The sequence below is a fragment of the Bombina bombina genome, chromosome 6 (assembly GCF_027579735.1).
Source record: "Bombina bombina isolate aBomBom1 chromosome 6, aBomBom1.pri, whole genome shotgun sequence".
In the NCBI taxonomy this organism is placed as follows: domain Eukaryota; kingdom Metazoa; phylum Chordata; class Amphibia; order Anura; family Bombinatoridae; genus Bombina; species Bombina bombina.
Window position 1 is genome coordinate 1,059,531,083 of NC_069504.1, and position 23,447 is coordinate 1,059,554,529.

General features: G+C 40.8%; 1 protein-coding gene across 16 annotated transcripts in view; it reads right to left on the minus strand.

Moving 5' to 3' along the window:
• The window catches only part of MICAL3 (microtubule associated monooxygenase, calponin and LIM domain containing 3), an 809,998-nt gene that overhangs the window by 351,561 nt on the left and 434,990 nt on the right, over positions 1–23,447 (minus strand). For all 16 annotated transcript variants that reach the window (XM_053718886.1, XM_053718885.1, XM_053718900.1 and 13 more), the window contains one exon: positions 11,985–12,075. In XM_053718886.1, coding sequence (XP_053574861.1) covers positions 11,985–12,075 — 91 coding nt within the window. The remainder of the gene's footprint in view (positions 1–11,984; positions 12,076–23,447) is intronic.

Sequence of the window (23,447 nt, forward strand, 5' to 3'; positions counted from 1 at the left end):
CCTCGTGACAGGTTGTCCAGGGACAGCCACCAACGGAGTGAGTCTCTGGTCCTCTGATTTACTTGTATCTTTGGAGACAAGTCTGTATAGTCCCCATTCCACTGACTGAGCATGCACAGTTGTAATGGTCTTAGATGAATGCGCGCAAAAGGAACTATGTCCATTGCCGCTACCATCAACCCGATCACTTCCATGCACTGAGCTACGGAAGGAAGAGGAACGGAATGAAGTATCCGACAAGAGTCCAGAAGCTTTGTCTTTCTGGCCTCTGTTAGAAAAATCCTCATTTCTGAGGAGTCTATAATTGTTCCCAAGAAGGGAACCCTTGTTGACGGGGATAGAGAACTCTTTTCCACGTTCACTTTCCAGCCGTGAGATCTGAGAAAGGCCAGGACGATGTCCGTGTGAGCCTTTGCTCGAGGGAGGGACGACGCTTGAATCAGAATGTCGTCCAGGTAAGGTACTACTGCAATGCCCCTTGGTCTTAGTACCGCTAGAAGGGACCCTAGTACCCTTGTGAAAATCCTTGGAGCAGTGGCTAATCCGAAAGAAAGCGCCACAAACTGGTAATGTTTGTCCAGGAATGCAAACCTTAGGAACCGATGATGTTCCTTGTGGATAGGAATATGTAGATACGCATCCTTTAAATCCACCGTGGTCATGAATTGACCTTCCTGGATGGAAGGAAGGATAGTTCGAATGGTTTCCATCTTGAACGATGGGACCTTGAGAAATTTGTTTAAGACCTTGAGATCTAAGATTGGTCTGAACGTTCCCTCTTTTTTGGGAACTATGAACAGATTGGAGTAGAACCCCATCCCTTGTTCTCTTAATGGAACAGGATGAATCACTCCCATTTTTAACAGGTCTTCTACACAATGTAAGAACGCCTGTCTTTTTATGTGGTCTGAAGACAACTGAGACCTGTGGAACCTTCCCCTTGGGGGAAGTCCCTTGAATTCCAGAAGATAACCCTGGGAGACTATTTCTAGCGCCCAAGGATCCAGAACATCTCTTGCCCAAGCCTGAGCGAAGAGAGAGAGTCTGCCCCCCACCAGATCCGGTCCCGGATCGGGGGCCAATATTTCATGCTGTCTTGGTAGCAGTGACAGGTTTCTTGGCCTGCTTTCCCTTGTTCCAGCCTTGCATTGGTCTCCAAGCTGGCTTGGCTTGAGAAGTATTACCCTCTTGCTTAGAGGACGTAGCACCTTGGGCTGGTCCGTTTTTACGAAAGGGACGAAAATTAGGTCTATTTTTTGCCTTGAAAGGCCTATCCTGAGGAAGGGCGTGGCCCTTACCCCCAGTGATATCAGAGATAATCTCTTTCAAGTCAGGGCCAAACAGCGTTTTCCCCTTGAAAGGAATGTTTAGTAACTTGTTCTTGGAAGACGCATCAGCCGACCAAGATTTCAACCAAAGCGCTCTACGCGCCACAATAGCAAACCCAGAATTCTTAGCCGCTAACCTAGCCACTTGCAAAGTGGCGTCTAGAGTGAAAGAATTAGTCAATTTGAGAGCATTGATTCTGTCCATAATCTCCTCATAAGGAGGAGAATCACTATCGAGCACCTTAATCAGTTCATCAAACCAGAAATATGCAGCTGTAGTGACAGGGACAATGCATGAAATGGGTTGTAGAAGGTAACCCTGCTGAACAAACATCTTTTTAAGCAAACCTTCTAATTTTTTATCCATAGGATCTTTGAAAGCACAACTATCCTCTATGGGTATAGTGGTGCGTTTGTTTAAAGTAGAAACCGCTCCCTCGACCTTGGGGACTGACTGCCATAAGTCCTTTCTGGGGTCGACCATAGGAAACAATTTTTTAAATATGGGGGGAGGGACGAAAGGAATACCGGGCCTTTCCCATTCTTTATTAACAATGTCCGCCACCCGCTTGGGTATAGGAAAAGCTTCTGGGAGCCCCGGCACCTCTAGGAACTTGTCCATTTTACATAGTTTCTCTGGAATGACCAACTTTTCACAATCATCCAGAGTGGATAATACCTCCTTAAGCAAAATGCGGAGATGTTCCAACTTAAATTTAAATGTAATCACATCAGATTCAGCCTGATGAGAAATGTTCCCTGAATCAGTAATTTCTCCCTCAGACAAAACCTCCCTGGCCCCCTCAAATTGGATTAGGGGCCCTTCAGAGATATTAATATCAGCGTCGTCATGCTCTTCAGTAACTAAAACAGAGCAGCCACGCTTACGCTGACAAGGGTTCATTTTGGCTAAAATGTTTTTGACAGAATTATCCATTACAGCCGTTAATTGTTGCATAGTAAGGAGTATTGGCGCGCTAGATGTACTAGGGGCCTCCTGAGTGGGCAAGACTCGTGTAGACGAAGGAGGGAATGATGCAGTACCATGCTTACTCCCCTCACTTGAGGAATCATCTTGGGCATCATTGTCATTATCACATAAATCACATTTATTTAAATGAATAGGAATTCTGGCTTCCCCACATTCAGAACACAGTCTATCTGGTAGTTCAGACATGTTAAACAGGCATAAACTTGATAAGAAAGTACAAAAAAACGTTTTAAAATAAAACCGTTACTGTCACTTTAAATTTTAAACTGAACACACTTTGTTACTGCAATTGCGAAAAAACATGAAGGAATTGTTCAAAAATCACCAAATTTTCACCACAGTGTCTTAAAGCCTTAAAAATATTGCACACCAAATTTGGAAGCTTTAACCCTTAAAATAACGGAACCGGAGCCGTTATAAGCTTTAACCCCTTTACAGTCCCTGGTATCTGCTTTGCTGAGACCCAACCAAGCCCAAAGGGGAATACGATACCAAATGACGCCTTCAGAAAGTCTTTTCTAAGTATCAGAGCTCCTCTCACATGCGACTGCATGCCATGCCTCTCAAAAACAAGTGCGCCACACCGGCGCGAAAATGAGACTCTGCTTATGCTTTGGGAAAGCCCCTAAGAAATAAGGTGTCTAATACAGTGCCTGCCGATATTATTATATCAAAATACCCAGATAAAATGATTCCTCAAGGCTAAATATGTGCTAATAATGAATCGATTTAGCCCAGAAAAGTCTACAGTCTAAATAAGCCCTTGTAAAGCCCTTATTTACGATCGTAATAAATATGGCTTACCGGATCCCATAGGGAAAATGACAGCTTCCAGCATTACATCGTCTTGTTAGAATGTGTCATACCTCAAGCAGCAAGAGACTGCACACTGTTCCCCCAACTGAAGTTAATTGCTCTCAACAGTCCTGTGTGGAACAGCCATGGATTTTAGTTACGGTTGCTAAAATCATTTTCCTCATACAAACAGAAATCTTCATCTCTTTTCTGTTTCTGAGTAAATAGTACATACCAGCACTATTTCAAAATAACAAACTCTTGATTGAATAATAAAAAACTACAGTTAAACACTAAAAAACTCTAAGCCATCTCCGTGGAGATGTTGCCTGTACAACGGCAAAGAGAATGACTGGGGTAGGCGGAGCCTAGGAGGGATCATGTGACCAGCTTTGCTGGGCTCTTTGCCATTTCCTGTTGGGGAAGAGAATATCCCACAAGTAAGGATGACGCCGTGGACCGGACACACCTATGTTGGAGAAATAAAGGTAAACAAGCTACTTGTAAACACTTTAATACACTCTAGCAGGTAAAATGAATTATTGGGAACAAATTAAAAGGGATGTTTTTTTGTGTGTAAATTGTCCCTTTAATGAAGAGACATGGTTTGTCCTCTAGGTTCCCTAACTAGGTTTGGGTAGCTCAGCGCCTTATCTATTAGTAAATAAATTACTATCTACTAAAACCAACCTTTTGTCTAGAAAGATATGCAACTTGCCCCATAAATGTGGGGAAAAAATTGATTCAAAAAGAAAAAAAGAACTCAGAAACAAGTAAAAAAATTAGGATTCAGTTTATTTGCTTAAAGTGCAACAGTGAGTTTTTCAAACAAAAAAAGCAAAACATTACAAAATATCAATAAGACAAAGGAGAGAAGAAGCGAGAAATATTCAATCACATGACAACAAATACAGACAGGTAAGAGGTACGGATAGGAATCATGAAACAGATTACTGCTAGGATTTTGGATGGATCAGAACTCAATAGAACAAAGAGAAATTACAATGAGGTTATGGCCTTGTGTACACAGAACCAGATGAGAACTGTTAAATACTTTAGCAGCGATGACAATTTCTAAGGTGTTGTTATAACAGTAACCGCTTGGCTGCCAGAGAGGGATGCAGTGCATTTGCTTTAGCAATATACAGCCCTCTCTAACAGATAAGGGATAAAGAGTGACAAAACACAGAGCAGAACAGAAAGAACAATCACAAAACAGACTGTCAGCACAACAATACAAAGACAAAACGGATTTCAATGAGAGATGTAAAAGATACCCGGGCAAGTGGCAGCTGTGTGGTGCTCAAAAGGTTTGTACAGTGATCCTAGTGCTCTACTGAAGCAGGAAAATGATGCATTGCTTTTGTTATATACCAAATCTTCTTTACAAAATACTCTGGGCTTAGTCTGCTCGTGTTTTTAAAAGGGCATTGTACTCAACACTTTATACTTATATGGAGGAGCAGTGTGATCATTTTTTTGGGCTATGAAGAAATGAGAGGAAGTAAAAGCTGTTTAAATTCCAATTTGGACCAATACAGAATTATTAGTTGTGTATTTTGCCCTAATGATCATTCACTTATAGGTACAAATGCTCATCAGCGAGTGTGAACTAGAAAGAAGTACCAATTGGCAAATGAGCATTAGTATGACGTGCACAACAGATACTCCTGTACCAGTCATTTTTGCTGCTGATTCTCGTTTGCATAGCCTTTCTATAGACAATACTGCAGTATTGAAACTTTTCAGTATAGGTGGTGGTTTCATCAGGCAAAATAAGATATTTCAAATGACAAAATAATGGAAGCTATTTGCAAACAATTGAATACACTCCAGCAGATATAATGGATCATTGAAAATACCTTAAAGGGGGCATTTTATAGTACAATGCCCCTTTAAAGTCTAGTAAACTATACTCATGCATGTCTTTGCATTGGAGCAGAAACTACTAAGCCAAATGGCAGTTCTAGACCATACAATGCAAGTATTTTGTGTATTTATTTTGTGTATTCTACGTATTTTTTTTTTTCTCTTTTTCAAGTATCGCTTCCCATTCCCTTCAGAAATTATTGTACCTTTGGGGGCTCCTACAGTAATCAATGGCACCCCCTAAAATCACTACTGACTATATTCTCAAGCAGCATTGCCTTTCAGTCACTTCTGTGAATAGCGCAAGTGTAATGAATGCAAATCTGTAAAACTGGTGAAGGGGGTGTGTGAGTGCTGCTCATGCAGAAACAATTCATATCATAGGAGAGGTTTGAAAGTAGGAATGGGAAGAATATAATTTATAATGACAGTGACTGCAGGAATTAAAAATAAACTACATTTTATATTATACTGATAATTTCCCTTAAAGGGTTTCCATAGATTGTCACTTATAGAAATTAAATAAATGACAAAAACCAACACCTATTAAATATTACATGTGCATATTATTTTTTCCCACAAGTGCTTTTAATGAACTATAAACACCGCAACTGTATTAAAGAATAAAAATAAAAGTTTACATTAGTAAAAGTGCATATCATCAACAGACTTGAAAAACGTTAGCCCCCCCTTCTAGGACAGTGCAGCTAGAGCCCCCAACACAATGACAAGGTTACAGATACAACAAACTACACCAGGTTTTTTCACCAATCCACAAAAAGCAGCAGCAGTTACAGAAAACTACAATCTACTACAGTGCAACAAACGTGAATTCTAAATATAGAATTCTAATTACTAAATAAATGTCACCACCTACGCTTACCCTATTGTTTTTGATCCACAGAGCTTATCTGTTAGATATTTTTCACGTATCCAGGAGTATGAGAATTCCCTGATCAAAGGGGAGTCTGCATTATTAAAGGGACATGAAACCAAAACTTTCCTTATTTCAATCAAAGAGCATACAATTTTAGACAACTTTCTATTTTACTCCTATCATCAATTTTGCTTCATTCTCTTTGTATTCTTTATTGAAGGAGCAGCAATGCACTACTGGGAAGTTAGCTGAACACATTGGTAAGCCAATGGCAAAAGGTTTATATTTATGTGCGGCTACCAATCAGCAGCTAGCTTTCAGCTCCTAAGCCAGCCAATATATTATTCTTAAAAAAAGAGATAGAGAGAACAAAGCAAATCAGATAAACTTACATTTAAAAGTAGTTAAAAATCAAATGCTCTGTCTGAAACATAAAAGGAATTTTGGGGGGTTTCGTGTCCCTTTAAGAGTGAATCCCGTATTTAGCCAGAGTGGATGCAATGCATTGTTGAACAAGCTGTCCCAGACATTTCTGGCAGCCAAGCACTTACGGTGAAACTAGAGGGCCAAGAAAGGTCACTGAAATAAGAACTTTTTATATAAAGATCTTATCATTAATAGGACATTGTACTAACAATGGTTCTATCATCCATTAGAAAGAGCATTTAAAGAAAAAAATGTTTAAGATTTTATTGAATAAATATAAAGTAAAAGCTGATTTTCAAACCTACATATCAATATCAGTTGAGCACTTCCTATTTATAGGTGCACCTTCTAAACCTCAATGAGCATTAGCAGGAAGTGCCTACAAGCCAATGAGAATTAGCAGGAAGTGCCTACAAGCCAATGTGCATTAGCAGGAAGTGCCTACAAGCCAATGTGCATTAGCAGGAAGTGCCTACAAGCCAATGTGCATTAGCAGGAAGTGCCTACAAGCCTATAAGCATTAGCAGGAAGTGCCTACAAGCCAATGAGCATTAGCAGGAAGTGCCTACAAGCCTATAAGCATTAGCAGGAAGTGCCTACAAGCCAATGAGAATTAGCAGGATATGCCTACAAGCCAATGAGCATTAGCATTAAGTGTATCAGACAGTGCACATTAGCAAGAAGTGCCTAAAAGCCAATGAGCATTGGCATTAAGTGTCTATCAGCCAATAAGCATTAGCAGGAAGTGCTCATCAGCCGTGCCTTAGTAAAAAAATAAAAATAAATTAACTGATAGAATAAAATTTACTTTACATTTTTTAAGAAGGGGGGGGGGGGGCAATTAGGATTCTTAGATGCTGCTCTTTCATATGAGCAACAGAACTTTTAGCTCTTTTAATGACGCTTTATTTAAAATTGGGGAAAAATAATAATTTTCCACTCTACATAAATAGTGCAGTCGAATATCTTCCAGTATACAGGAGTAAACAAGTCCAAACAACTTCCAGTTTAGTTTTCTGCAGTCACATTTGACTGTAGACTGTGCTCTGCTGTCCACAACAAAAGAGAGGTGGGCTGGCAGAGGAAAAATATTCTTTATTATTTTCCAATTAAAAAGTAAACGGGAGGTAGACAAGTTAAAAAATCGGTGTCGGCGCCTGACGCTTTTCGGTGTAAGCCATAATCATAGAAGTAGTACCCAACTATATATGGTCCATCTGTCCCTAAGCCCCAACTATAGTGCAAAGAAGTGCCGACTTACAACCTTACTCATAAGTGCGCATTGTTATGCTGAGCTTTCTGGATTTGTTAAAGAATATGCAGCCTCTCTAATTTTAAATAAATAGCGTTATTAAAATAGTTGTGTAGTTGCTTCATTACTTTCAATTCTTATAAATGCCAAATGCAGACGGCTAGTTTAGCTCAGAAATCTCAACCAAACAATTCCAGAAAATATTTAATTCTTATTCTCAACCAAGACAGCAGAATGAAAAGCTAACATTTAAAATAGAATACCAGCTTAATTTGAGCAGTTTTATAAAACAGACCCCTTGGTACACTGAGTGAGAGCACATGCAGCAGGCTATAGTTCTAAACATAGATTGGGTTAATCCATCCAATCTGAGATAAACTCAAACTAAAAAAGGGATGTTATTAAACACTAAATACTATTTATAAGCAAAGTATTGAGGTTATTCCCCACCCCCCTCTAGTCATGGGTGCTGCCATATTGAAATCTAGCTTTCACTGCATTCCAGTGGCAACGTCGCTACACATGTGCCTCAAAAAGACGTGCCTAATTCTCAATATGACCACGGGTAGCAGTATTAGTCTCTTTTTGGAGCCAGATATATTTGTGTAATGCAACACACAAAGATCTGGATTTGCACAGATCTTTGTGTGCTACACTATGAGACAATAGACCATAAAATATTTCAACCAAAGGATGCCTCGGATAAATACGGAGCTGATTAAAATGTAGGGAAGGTCTATAAAGAGGACTATATGGCTGCCAGCTGCCCACAAAAATGAACTGAAGAAGTAGAAAGCAGAGAAATAAAAATAGGACAACACTGCTTGGTATGTAAGATCTATGCTAACAGAAGTAACTGGAAAGGAAAGTATTGGGGCCTGCATATACTCTTATTAGGAATGTAAAGTATCAGCCTTGTGAAAGGTGCTGTAATATTTTGGTAATATTACAGATCCGACCACATCTGAGGTGTGTAAGAAGGGTTCCTGGTCAAAATAGTAATAAAAAATGTCAGTTTTAATTTTTGAGTTCTCTTTTGGTAGGACATCAAGGAATGAGTGCAAATCCACAATGTCAGTACTACATAGGAGGCAGTTAAGACGGAGATGAGGGCATGAGACACACTGGTATTTGCTGCTGCAGCAATATGAAGCGAACAGTGGCAATGACCTTGGTGAATACATGTAGGGCTCCGGCCACACCAAAGGGAAGACCAAATAATGGTGACAAAAAAGAGAATCACAGAAACCAGCATTAAGTGGGATTAATGGAGACATAAAGACATACTTCCTTCAAGCTAACCTTGGACAAGTATTAGCCATGTTCCATCGCACTCAGGGTGGAACAGAGCGACTCCATTTTGAGTGACATTTGACAAAATTACCTAGAGAGGAGGTGTACTCCTGTGGCCAAGAAAGGCAGATGGATAAAAGTCTTAGGGAACTTGTGAGTGAAAACACCCATTGGATGAGAAAACAAGTGAAAAGTATTTTGTATATAAAAGGATACAAATATCTTATCTGGCAAACAGCTTAGTCATATCTCCTGGAACCTAGACAACTAGTCCCCAATTGAACAAATGACACAGTAAGAACAGGCCTGACTAAAATGTAATGAGTGAGAGACTCCTGTCAGGATAACTCCACGACTAGGTCCCAAATACATATTCTTAAATCTGGCTATTTAAATTGTAGTCAATGATTGATAAACGGAAAACTGAAGTTTTCATGAGCTCTTTGTGGTAAACGGATGAATGAATCATTTTTAAATTGAATGATTTGTTTGGCTGCAACCAAGACTGGGCATCCACCTCACCTGGTATTTCCCAATATTCAAATATAGATTTTGAGATAGAGCGGAAATTAATTTGACCTAACAATGGTATTTATCTGGCTTTGTCCATTTCTCCTTAAAGAGATCAGAAAGAACAATAAAAAAACTTTTTCTTAAATAATTTTCTTTTTTGAGCCTTGTAATTCCCTGCAAATTATGCTGCAAGATTCAAGGGAATCATCAGGACATTTTCTGTCAGAGGTCAGTCTCCCAAGACACCATAAGTAACTTGGTGGTTGGGTCATTTGCCTAATGGATCATTTTTAGAGAGAAATCCATACACATGGGAGGCCCTGTATTTAGCCCTACAGTGTTTTGAGACCAGTAGAAAGAAAGAGGAAAAAAGGAGATCTGCAAAGAAAGTGGACTTTCAACCATATTGTCTAGAACAATTGTGCTGTCACTATGAATATGAGATAAAGGAATTAAAGGGACGAGTATTATTCTGTTTAATCTAAAACAGAGTTTAAATGCATCTTCCTTTTATGAATAAATCAATCCTTTTTTCAGTTTTAAATGACCCTCTATCATAAATAGGCCTGATTTTTATACTGTAATGTCCCTTAGAGTGAAACAAGTCATTTTTATCCAATTACATAACCAAAATGTTAAAAAGAAAAAAAAAATGCTATATAATCTGATTACAATATAACCAATCATGAGATGTAAGTTCTGCCTTTCTACACACCCTATAAACAATCAAGGGACCTTCAGTTCAACAATATTTTGTACATAAAAAGGTTCATTCAAAACTGGTGAAATAATTTAGAAACAAAGATGAAGTGCAATTTTGGAGCTCACTGGCCATAAACAACCTAAACGTTTAAAGGCAACAGAGAAAAACATTAATGTACCTTTAAGTCCTGTTAAAACCATTTCAGATTGCTTAACAGATACCAAAAATATATAGGTCATAGCAGCCTCTCAAAGTATCATAATACTCTGCTCATCGTTAGGCCACATTTTAAACTGTATAACCGCTCCTGTCCATAATACATAAAGAGGAATAAATGAAGGTTCTGCTAATCAAGGCTTTAACTACTTTGATTGATCAGCATTTGTCCAAAATTATTTTAAAATCAGAACTTGTTTGGGTGAAACAGTAATCTAGGTTCTATTTTAGATTTGTAAAAGTGCATATGCAGAAGAAATGTCTGAGGCATAGCAGGATGAAACTTGAACAACTTTCCAATATACTTATTTTATAAAATGTGCTTTGTTCTCTTGGTATTCATTGTTGGAGAGCACACCTGGATGCCAGACATGGACTAGTGGGAGCTAGCTGGGCACTGGCCACGCCTATGCCTCTTGTCTTTGGCTCACCAGATGTCTTCAGCTATCTCATAGAAGTATATTGCTTCTTCTGAGCTTATCTAGGTTTACTCTTTAACAAAAGATACCAAAAAACAAAGCAAACTTGATAACAGAAATACAATTTTAAACTGGTTTAAGATAGCATGCACTATCATTATCATAAAGTTCTTCTGTCCCTTAATCATTACTATTCACTCAGTATAAATGCAAAACTCAATGAAATGCTCTAAATTAGTCAAAAGGTAAAAAAAACTATTATGAAGCAAGTCATAAGTCATTAATAAGTAAACTACAAAACAGATCATAAAAAATATAATAGAAATAAATGACTTCATATACAGATAATTCTTGGCAATACAAGGACATGGGTCGAAACGGACTACTGCAGAGGGAGAAACAGTGACTATCAATTTGATCTGAAATTTAGGATATTAATTCATAGATACCTGACTTATCTAGTTTTACACTGTTTTACACTGTTACTTAACGATTCCTTGTTTTTTTACTTTTTTTTTTTACTTTTACTGGCATAGGCTATTAATCACCTCTTGCTTGTGATTTTTTTCCACGCTCCCCAGAAATATAAAAAACAAATGAAGCCACTTTGTTTTTCTTCAAAACTCTGAAAAACAATTACTATTAAAGGCAAGTTGCAGTATTTGGGCAGGGGGGCTTGGGACAGATTTTGCTTTTCATTCACTATAGGGAGAGTGGAACAAACACATTTTTTAACCCAAAACAAGGGATGTATATTGGCTTTTTAAAATAAATTATAGCTTTGCTATTTAAATCATAAATTTGTCTGCCATTTAGCTAGGGAAGATTCCAACAGCACACTGCATTGATAAAAGGATTTAAATTAAGACCCAGCTACCCAACTTAGATTTCAATATTTGACCGAATGAAATATATATATATTCATACCCCTAAAGAGGAACATATCACAAAAAGGTACTAAAAAGATAGATTAGGAGGAAAAAATTACTCCTGTCAAAGTGTTAAGATATCAACAGAAAAACTACAATGCACTGAGGTCACCCTGGCAGTAAAAAGATTAACTATCTTTTCATCTCTGTGGACCTCATGAGCCAGAGGGCCAAGGGAACTCCCCCAAAATTTGCATGAGAATTTGTGACTGGAGGTACAGAAACGGGAGCCCAAACACGGTCAGTTGGCACATAAAAAAGCAGTCCAGTGGATCTTGCATCACCCGGTGCCTTACAGAGGACGCCACACTCTGCAGTCGCCGCGCCACGGAACACAGGCCCAGAGCGCGTCGCAGCAAGGAAGAGCGGGTACCTGGGGTCTTCTCTACAACAGCAGGTGGCAGTGGAGTCAGACTTCCTGGAGTTTCAGCATCTGGGGTGTCTTTCACAGTCCCTTTAACTTCCTAAGGAGTCAGAAGTACAGATCCGTTAGAACAATTACAGAATCACACTGAAAACAGACTGTATTATATATTTTCAGAATAACCAGAATAAGTGAATATATAAGTTTTGTCACCCTACATATTCACAAAGATGAAATCCAAGAAAAAGAAAATTTATGCTTACCTGATAAATGTATTTCTTTTTTGACACGATGAGTCCACAGATCATCTTAATTACTAATGGGATATTCACCTCCTGGTCAGCAGGAGGCGGCAAAGAGCACCACAGGAAAGCTGTTAAATAGCTCCTCCATTCCCTCCCACTCCAGTCATTCAAAAAAACCAAGGTGCAGAAGTGTCTGAAGTTTAAAATAACCAACAACCTGTCTTACAAGAACAGGGCGGGCCGTGGACTCATCGTGTAAAAAAAGAAATACATTTATCAGGTAAGCATAAATTTTCTTTTCTTTTTTTATGACACGATGAGTCCACGGATCATCTTAATTACTAATGGGATTCAATACCCAAGCTAGAGTACACAGATGATATGAGAGGGACAAGACAGGGAACCTAAACGGAAGGCACCACTGCTTGAAGAACCTTTCTCCCAAAAAGCGGCCTTAGACAAGGCAAAAGTTTCAAATTTGTAGAATTTAGAAAAAGTGTGAAGAGAGGACCAATCTTGCAAATCTGTTCCACAGAAGATTCATTTTCGAATGTCCATGAGGAAGCAACAGCCCTCGTGAAATGAGCCGTAACTCTCTCTGGAGGCTGCTGTCCAGTAGTCTCATACGCAAAAAGTATTATACTCTTCAGCCAAAAAGAAAGAGAAGTAGCCGCAGCTATCTGTCCCTTAAATTTTCCTGAGAAAACTACAAAATGCAGAAGACTGACGAAAATCCTTAGTCGCCTGCAGGTAAAACTTTAAAAAAACATCCAAATTGTGCAGAAACCGAACCTTCTGAGAAGTAGGATTGGGACACAAGTAAAGAATAACAATCTCCTGAATAAAGTTCCGATCAGAAACTACCTTAGGAAGAAATCCTGATTTAGTACGAAAAAACTAGCTTAACAAAATGAAAAATAAGGTAAGGTAATGAGACTCGTACTGCAGTACCGAGAGCTCTGACACTCTGCGAGAGGAAAAAATAGTATCAAGAAATAAAGCTTTCCAAGGAAAAAACTTAATATCCAAGGAATTTATAGGCTCAAACTGAGCCCCTTGAAGAATTCTTAAAACCAAAGTAAGACTCCATGGAGGAGTAACTGGCTTGAACACAGGCCTGATCCTGACCAAGGCCTGACAAAAGAATTGTACATCTGGGACATCTGCCAGGCGCTTGAGTAATAAAAATCGATAAAAGCAGAAATTCGACCCATTAGGGTGTTTGTCAATAGTCTTTTCTCCAACCCTCTTCTAGAAAAGACAATATTCTAGGAATCCTGACTCCACTCCAGGAATAATCCCTGGATCCACACCATTAAAAATATTTACGTCATGTCATATGAGTAAACTCTTCCTAGATACAGGCTTACGAGCCTGATTCATGGTCTCACTGATCAATTCCTAATCCACGCTTGGATGAAATAAAACTTCCATCTTCCAGTAGTCCGCTACAGAGAAACAGTTTTTGGATAAAGGAAGGGTCCTTGAAGTAGAAGGTCCTTCCCCCACGGAATTCCCAGGTGGAGGAAGTGACACGTCCACCAGGACTGCATATCAATCCTACGGCCATGCTGGTGAAAAGGGAATCACTGATGTCTTTTCCTGCTTAGCTCGAGCCAAGACTAAGAAAAAAAATTAAATAGAGGAATTAAGTATGCAAGACTGAAATTCCAAGGCAACGAGTCAAGAAGCCATGAGATTCAGTCGTAACTGACCCCATTGAGAAGCCGGCTGGAAAACTCCTGGCTGGACTTCCCCCCTCCCCTGAGTAAAAAGTCTGCTTACTTACTAAGACCGCCTCTCAGAAGTCCCATCTGGAATGCAGGTTGTCAACAAAAAGCAATTGTGAGTCACAGCCCACTGAACGATCTTGACTACTTCTGTCATGGCCTAGAAAACTCAGAGCCCCCGACGGCTGAAGTAAGATCTAACTTAAACCTGATAAACCCGGCCAAAGCTAACTGAGGCCAGGCTAGGAGATTTACTTCTTCAAACGGTTATTGGAAGAACCAACTCCACCCGAGTCCATGATCCCTGCTCTTAGAGAGTCCCAAACAGATTCTCAGCCCAAAAGACTGGCATCTGTTGACGCATTCACCCAGAAGAACTGCGAAATCAGGTTCCCTGGGAGCAAGAATTCTGAGATAACCACCAAGAATTATTAACTGTTGAGAACTAAGATGGAAATGGGCAACTGGAAGGATGTCCATTGCCGCTACCATCAGCCCAATTACCTCCATGCACTGAGGCACTGATGGGACTTAAGTGCTAAGTAAGAATCGAAATCCTCTAATTCCTGACTACTGTCAGCTTCATTGATGAGGTGACTAATATAGCTCTCCAAAAAAAATGCCCTTGTAAGTGGAAATAAGGAACTCTTTACCAAATTCACCTTCCATCCGGGAGACCACAGGAAAAATTGAGCATTATCCTGCATGTTGAAAAGCAGGCTGGAATGTTCGTCTAGAAAGGCAAACTCTAGTAATTTTGAGATAGTCCTTGTGGATGGGAAGATGTAAGTATGCATCCTTCAAATCTCCCGAAGTCATCCTCTTGGACCAAAGGAAGAATGGAACAATAGTATCTATCTTAAATACGTCAGTCTAAGAACCCTGACTGAGTTCTAAAATAGGTCTGAAGGTTCCCTCCTTCTTGGAATCACGAACAGATAGAAGTAGCATCCCAGGTCTCATTCCTAGATTGGACCAGGAACTATCACTCTCAGGTCGAAGAGGATCTGTAAGCGTAAAAGCGCCTCTCTATTTAGTCTGGTCTGCACGATAATCTTGAAAGCAGACACCTGCCCCTCGGAGGAAGTCTTGAACTCTAATTTGCATCCCTGGGCCACAATGTACATAATATCATGAAATCACAAACCCAAGCCTGATAGGAGGAGGAAAACCTGCCCCCTTACTGATCGGGTGCAGGCCCTTATGCTGTCTTCGATTGGACAGCAGGCTTCTTGGACTGTTTTCTCCTTTCTAAGACTGATTGGGTCTTCCATGAAGACTAAGACTGCTCCTGCTTGGGAGAAGGAGGGAAAATAATTTCCCTAGAAATCTCGAAAGGACCTAAAATTATCTGACGTCCCTTCGCTTATTTCTCTAATCCTGTGGATGAAACATCTGCAGACCAAGATTTTAACCATAATGTTTTAGGGACCAATATGGCAAAGTCTAAATTATAGTTTAATAAACCTCTGTACTAAAGGAGATTACTAATTTAAGGGCCTTCATTCTATCCCTTCGAGAGGGGTGTCTGTCCAATAGAAAAAGACAACGCATCAAACCAGTACGCCGCCACACTGGTGACAGCCATACCAACCGCAGGTTGACAATGTAAACCCTCTAACTTCTGACCATAGGGTCCTTCTCCCGCATAGGGTCTAAAAGGAACTACTATCCTCTATAGGAATAGTATCTCCCTTCTGCAACAACTCCTTTATAGAGTCTGATATAGAAATCATCCCTTTAAATATAGGGAAGGAGAAAAACAGGGATACCTTGTTTCTCCTATTCTTGAGAAAATATCTATATAACCCTATCTGGTACAGGAAATACTTCCACCATGAAGGGCACATCACAATATTAGTATAATTTACTGGACTCTCTAGGATAGACTACGCCGGTAGTGTCAGAGCCGTGCAGGGTAGCTAAAACCTAAACAAGTTACACATGGAGGTATTCAAGCTAAAACTAAAGGAAGCAATCTCCGGATCAGATAAAGGTATTAGCCCATCTGAGTCTGAGAATTCCCCCTCAAATACCATTGAAGTATCCTCCTCTTTCAGGTTACAGGAGAAAAAACATAATTTATGCTTACCTGATAAATTTATTTCTCTTGTAGTGTATTCAGTCCACGGGTCATCCATTACTTATGGGATTATATCTCCTTCCCAACAGGAAGTTGCAAGAGGATCACCCAAGCAGAGCTGCTATATAGCTCCTCCCCTCACATGTCATATCCAGTCATTCGACCGAAACAAGACAAGAAAGGAGAAACCATAGGGTGCAGTGGTGACTGGAGTTTTAATAAAAATTTAAATCTGCCTTAAAAGACAGGGCGGGGCCGTGGACTGAATACACTACAAGAGAAATAAATTTATCAGGTAAGCATAAATTATGTTTTCTCTTGTTAAGTGTATTCAGTCCACGGGTCATCCATTACTTATGGGATACCAATACCAAAGCTAAAGTACACGGATGATGGGAGGGACAAGGCAGGAACTTTAAACGGAAGGAACCACTGCCTGTAGAACCTTTCTCCCAAAAACAGCCTCCGAAGAAGCAAAAGTGTCAAATTTGTAAAATTTTGAAAAAGTATGAAGTGAAGACCAAGTTGCAGCCTTGCAAATCTGTTCAACAGAGGCCTCATTCTTAAAGGCCCAGGTGGAAGCCACAGCTCTAGTGGAATGAGCTGTAATTCTTTCAGGAGGCTGCTGTCCAGCAGTCTCATAGGCTAAACGTATTATGCTACGAAGCCAAAAGGAGAGAGAGGTAGCCGAAGCTTTTTGACCTCTCCTCTGTCCAGAGTAAACGACAAACAGGGAAGAAGTTTGACGAAAATCTTTAGTTGCCTGCAAATAGAACTTCAGGGCACGGACTACGTCCAGATTATGCAAAAGTCGTTCCTTCTTTGAAGAAGGGTTAGGACATAATGATGGAACAACAATCTCTTGATTGATATTCCTGTTAGAAACTACCTTAGGTAAGAACCCAGGTTTAGTACGCAGAACTACCTTGTCTGAATGGAAAATCAGATAAAGAGAATCACAATGTAAGGCCGATTAACTCAGAGACTCTTCGAGCCGAGGAAATAGCCATCAAAAACAGAACTTTCCAAGATAAAAGCTTAATATCAATGGAATGAAGGGGTTCAAACGGAACCCCTTGAAGAACTTTAAGAACCAAATTTAAGCTCCACGGAGGAGCAACAGTCTTAAACACAGGCTTAATCCTAGCCAAAGCCTGACAAAAAGCCTGGACGTCTGGAACTTCTGCCAGACGTTTGTGTAAGAGAATAGACAGAGCAGAAATCTGTCCCTTTAACGAACTAGCAGATAAACCCTTTTCTAAACCTTCTTGTAGAAAAGACAATATCCTAGGAATCCTAATCTTACTCCATGAGTAACCCTTGGATTAACACCAATATAAATATTTACGCCATATCTTATGGTAAATTTTCCTGGTAACAGGCTTCCGTGCCTGTATTAAGGTATCAATAACTGACTCCGAGAAGCCACGCTTTGATAGAATCAAGCGTTCAATCTCCATGCAGTCAGCCTCAGAGAAATTAGATTTGGATGTTTGAAAGGGCCTTGTATTAGAAGGTCCTGCCTCAGAGGTAGAAACCACGGTGGACAAGACGACATGTCCACTAGGTCTGCATACCAGGTCCTGCGTGGCCACGCAGGCGCTATCAGAATCACTGATGCTCTCTCCTGTTTGATCTTGGCAATCAGTCGAGGAAGCATCGGAAATGGTGGAAACACATAAACCATGTTGAAGACCCAAGGGGCTGTCAGAGCATCTATCAGCGCCGCTCCCGGGTCCCTGGACCTGGATCCGTAACAAGGAAGCTTGGCGTTCTGGCAAGACGCCATTAGATCCAGATCTGGTTTGCCCCAACGATGAGTCAGTTGAGCGAAGACCTCCGGATGAAGTTCCCACTCCCCCGGATGAAAAGTCTGGCGACTTAGAAAATCCGCCTCCCAGTTCTCCACGCCTGGGATGTAGATCGCTGACAGGTGGCAAGAGTGAGACTCTGCCCAGCGAATTATCTTTGAGACTTCCAACATCGCTAGGGAACTCCTGGTTCCCCCTTGATGGTTGATGTAAGCCACAGTCGTGATGTTGTCCGACTGAAATCTGATGAACCTCAGTGTTGCTAACTGAGGCCAAGCTAGAAGAGCATTGAGTATTGCTCTCAACTCCAGAATATTTATTGGGAGGAGTTTCTCCTCCTGAGTCCATAATCCCTGAGCCTTCAGGGATTTCCAGACTGCGCCCCAACCTAGAAGGCTGGCATCTGTTGTTACAATCGTCCAATCTGGCCTGCGAAAGGTCATACCCTTGGACAGATGGACCCGAGAAAGCCACCAGAGAAAAGAATCTCTGGTCTCTTGGTCCAGATTTAGCAGAGGGGACAAATCTGAGTAATCCCCATTCCACTGACTTAGCATGCATAATTGCAGCGGTCTGAGATGCAGGCGCGCAAATGGCACTATGTCCATTGCCGCTACCATTAAGCCGATTACTTCCATGCACTGAGCCACTGACGGGCGTGGAATGGAATGAAGGACACGCAAGCATTTAGAAGCTTTGATAACCTGGACTCAGTCAGGTAAATTTTCATCTCTACAGAATCTATAAGAGTCCCTAGAAAGGAGACTCTTGTGAGTGGTGATAGAGAACTCTTTTCCACGTTCACTTTTCCACCCATGCGACCTCAGAAATGCCAGAACTATCTCTGTATGAGACTTGGCCATTTGAAAGCTTGACGCCTGTATCTAGGATGTCGTCTAGATACGGAGCCACCGCTATGCCTCGCGGTCTTAGAACCGCCAGAAGTGAGCCCAGAACCTTTGTAAAGATTCTCGGGGCCGTAGCCAACCCGAAGGGAAGAGCTACAAACTGGTAATGCCTGTCTAGAAAGGCAAATCTTAGGTACCGATAATGATCTTTGTGAATATATATGAAGGTAGGCATCCTTTAAGTCTACCGTGGTCATGTATTGACCCTCTTGGATCATGGGTAGGATGGTTCGAATAGTTTCCATTTTGAATGATGGAACTCTTAGGAATTTGTTTAAGATTTTTAGGTCCAAGATTGGTCTGAAGGTTCCCTCTTTCTTGGGAACCACAAACAGATTTGAGTAAAACCCTTGCCCTTGTTCCGTCTGCGGAACTGGGTGGATCACCCCCATTACTAAGAGGTCTTGCACACAGCATAGAAATGCCTCTTACTTTATTTGGTTTGCTGATAACCTTGAAAGATGAAATCTCCCTTGTGGAGGAGATGCTTTGAAGTCCAGAAGATATCCCTGAGATATGATCTCTAACGCCCAGGCATCCTGGACAATCTCTTGCCCAAGCCTGGGCGAAGAGAGATAGTCTGCCCCCCACTAGATCCGTTTCCGGATAGGGGGCCCTCTCTCTTCATGCTGTCTTAGGGGCAGAAGTAGGCTTTCTGGCCTGCTTGCCCTTGTTCCAGGGCTGGTTAGCTTTCCAGCCCTGTCTGTAACGAGCAACAGGTCCTTCCTGTTTTGGAGCGGAAGAAGTTGATGCTGCTCCTGCCTTGAAGTTACGAAAGGCACGAAAATTAGACTGTTTGTCCTTTGATTTGGCCCTGTCCTGAGGAAGAGTATGACCCTTACCTCCAGTAATGTCAGCAATAATTTCTTTCAAGCCGGGCCCGAATAAGGTCTGCCCTTTGAAAGGAATATTAAGCAATTTAGATTTAGAAGTCACGTCAGCTGACCAGGATTTAAGCCATAGCGCTCTGCGCGCCTGGATGGCGAATCCGGAGTTCTTAGCCGTTAGTTTGGTTAAATGTACAACGGCATCAGAAACAAATGTATTAGCTAGCTTAAGTGCTTTAAGCTTGGCCATAATCTCATCCAATGGAGCTGTGCGAATGGCCTCTTCCAGAGACTCAAACCAGAATGCCGCAGCAGCAGTGACAGGCGCAATGCATGCAAGGGGCTGTAAGATAAAACCTTGTTGAACAAACATTTTCTTAAGGTAACCTAATTTTTTATCCATTGGATCCTGAAAAAGCACAACTATCCTCCACCGGGATAGTGGTACGTTTAGCTAAAGTAGAAACTGCTCCCTCCACCTTAGGGACCGTCTGCCATAAGTCTCGTGTGGTGGCGTCTATTGGGAACATTTTTCTAAATATCGGAGGTGGGGAAAGGGCACACCGGGTCTATCCCACTCCTTGCTAATAATTTCTGTAAGCCTTTTAGGTATAGGAAAAACGTCAGTACACACCGGTACCGCAAAATATCTATCCAACCTACATACTTTCTCTGGAATTGCAACCGTGTTACAATCATTCAGAGCCGCTAATACCTCCCCTAGCAATACGCGGAGGTTCTCAAGCTTAAATTTAAAATTAGAAATCTCTGAATCCGGTCTCCCTGGATCAGATCCGTCACCCACAGAATGAAGCTCTCCGTCCTCATGTTCTGCAAATTGTGACGCAGTATCTGACATGGCTCTCACATCATCAGCGCGCTCTGTCCTTAACCCAGAGCTATCGCGCTTGCCTCTTAATTCAGGTAATTTAGATAATACCTCTGTCATAACAGCAGCCATGTCTTGCAAAGTGATTTGTATGGGCCTCTCTGATGTACTTGGCGCCACAATATCACGCGCCTCCTGAGCGGGAGGCGAAGGTACTGACACGTGAGGAGAGTTAGCCGGCATAACTTCCCCCTCGTTGTCTGGTGATAATTTCTTTACAGATATAGATTGACTTTTATTCAAAGTGACATCAATACATTTAGTACACATATTTCTATGGGGCTCCAAATTGGCCTTTAAACATAGTGAACAAACAGATTCATCTGTGTCAGACTTGTTTAAACAGACTCGCAATGAGACTAGCAAGCTTGGAAAATCCTTTCAAATAAATTTACAAGCAATATAAAAAAACGCTACTGCGCCTTTAAGAAGCACAAAAAATCGTCACAGTTGAAATAACAATGCCAAATCAGTTATAGCAACAAATTTTCACAGTAAATGTATTAAGTTAGCAAAGTATTGCACCCACTAGCAAATGGAAGATTAACCCCTTAATACCCAAAAAACGGATAATCAATTTAACAATTAACGTTTGTATCACAATCAAACACACTGTCACAGGTCTGCTGTGACTGATTACCTCCCTCATAATGACTTTTGAAGACCCCTGAGCTCTCTAGATACGTCCTGGATCAAGGAGGAAGAAGCAGGAAGACTGAAACTGAATTTTTACTGCGCAAAAAAGCGCTAAAATAGGCTCCTCCCACTCCTATTACAACAGTGGGAAACCTCAGTTAACCGTTTCTATGTAGAAATAATCAACAGCCATGTGGAAAATCATGCCCCAAAAGATTTATCACCAAAGTACCTCACAAAAAACAAATAACATGCCAGTAAACGTTTTAAACATACACTTTAAAAGTTAGGTAGTGTTATTAATAAGCCTGCTACCAGTCGCTTCTACTGCAGTTAAGGCTTATACAATACTTCAGTATTACAGTATTTTCTTAGTCAAATTCCATTCCTTAGAAAATTACTTATTATACATACATTCATCAGCCTGATACCAGTCGCTGCTGCATTTAAGGCTGTACTTACATTACATCGGTATCAGCAGTATTTTCTTAGTCAATTCCATTTCTTAGAAAAATAATTTACTGCACATACCTTGTTTGCAGGATTCCCCACACGCTATTCCCTTTCTGAAAGTTACCCCACTCCTCAGAATGTGCGAGAACAGCCAGTGGATCTTAGTTACTTCTGCTAAGATCATAGAAAACGCAGGCAGATTCTTCTTCCAAATACTGCCTGAGAACAAACAGCACACTCCGGTGCCATTTAAAATAACAAACTTTTGATTGAAGAAATAAACTAAGTATAAAAAACACCACAGACCTCTCACAACGTCCTATCTAGTTGAGTTGCAAGAGAATGACTGGATATGACATGTGAGGGAGGAGCTATATAGCAGCTCTGCTTGGGTGATCCTCTTACAACTTCCTGTTGGGAAGGAGATATAATCCCATAAGTAATGGATGACCCGTGGACTGAATACACTTAACAAGAGAAAAAACATTCGGAATAGCTACTACTGAATTAGTCACACTATTCACTGATTGAATATATGTTCTCTTGTACTTTCCCCTACAGTATGGGAAAAACAAACAATGCATGAAATGCAAGGTAACTCCAGGTGGAGTGTGAGAGGAAGCGCAGGGCACTGTGTGTGGGCTATAAATTTTTGGGACATATTAGGAAACATTTGTGGCATATCGTGACTATTGTCAATAGACTCCTAAATAGCATGCGGCTTAGAAGGAGTAGTTTCAGAAAAATCTATTTTTATAACACAGCATCAAAGCATAAAAACAAGAGACACCTAGCAGGGCCACTAGATTCATCCTGAGTCACAAAGGATGATTTAGACAAAGAAATAGGTTATCATTTTGTAAAAAACAAAACAAAAACACACCAAATAACATAAAAATTTTACTGTCTCTTTAAATTTTAAAGTAACTTTTTATTTTTGTGTGCTGAAAGAATCTAACATAGTACGCAACTACTGCAGACCATATTTACACCTCAGCCTAACCTTGCTGGGGTGCCCATCTGCCCTTCTGCTACCAATTATATTTTAAAAACTTAGATAACCATAGACAAACATTACACATAATTTGAGCCTAAAAAGGTCCGGAACTCAGCTGTAACGCTGTCCGGCCAACCTATGTGTAGACACCAAGGACTGTGAGTCTAGCACTTGACGTTACTGTGTTTGTTGTAAGTAACCGGTCTCTTGTTTAGAAAACATGTCCGGAAATCAGCTGAAGCGCTGTCCGGCTCTACCCTTACGTCACTGTCTCATTTTTAGTAACCAGTGACTTTTCCGGCTAACTGCAAATTAGAATTAGTGCAGGAGAATGTGCGGGCCAAATTGGCGCCACATATAGCTCCGCCCATCATGGGCGGTACAACAAGTAATTTCCCGGTCGCCATTGTTAACTACAGAGAAGCCACCGGGGGATAATGAACCCATTGAAAAAAACCTGGAGGCAAATTGGGTCTACCGCTTGCTAGACAGCGGCTTAGCCCAAAAAGTAATACAAACAATCACCTCACACTGAGTCCTTTCCCCTCAGTTTAGCGACTAAAAATCCCCAGAGAGTCTCCACCAATTTAAGTTTCCTGAGCCCCAGTGCCTGCTATGCTGTCAAGTCCTCTCCAGTAGGAGAGAGATGGTGTCCCAGAGAATAAAGGAGTTTAAATCTTAAACGGCCCCCTTCATTCTCTCCTTAGTAAATAAAGTGTCCACTTAGTCTGAGAGAAATCCTTCCCCAGAATATAATTAAAGTCAGCACTTACCTTAAATTGCTGCCCGACAGCAGGGCAGTTCACTCGGCTTGTGAGGTCCTCTCCCTCACATGGGCCTGTGTAGAAAAGAAAGGACTGAGTATATCCCCTCAGACTTTCACAAACAGGGCA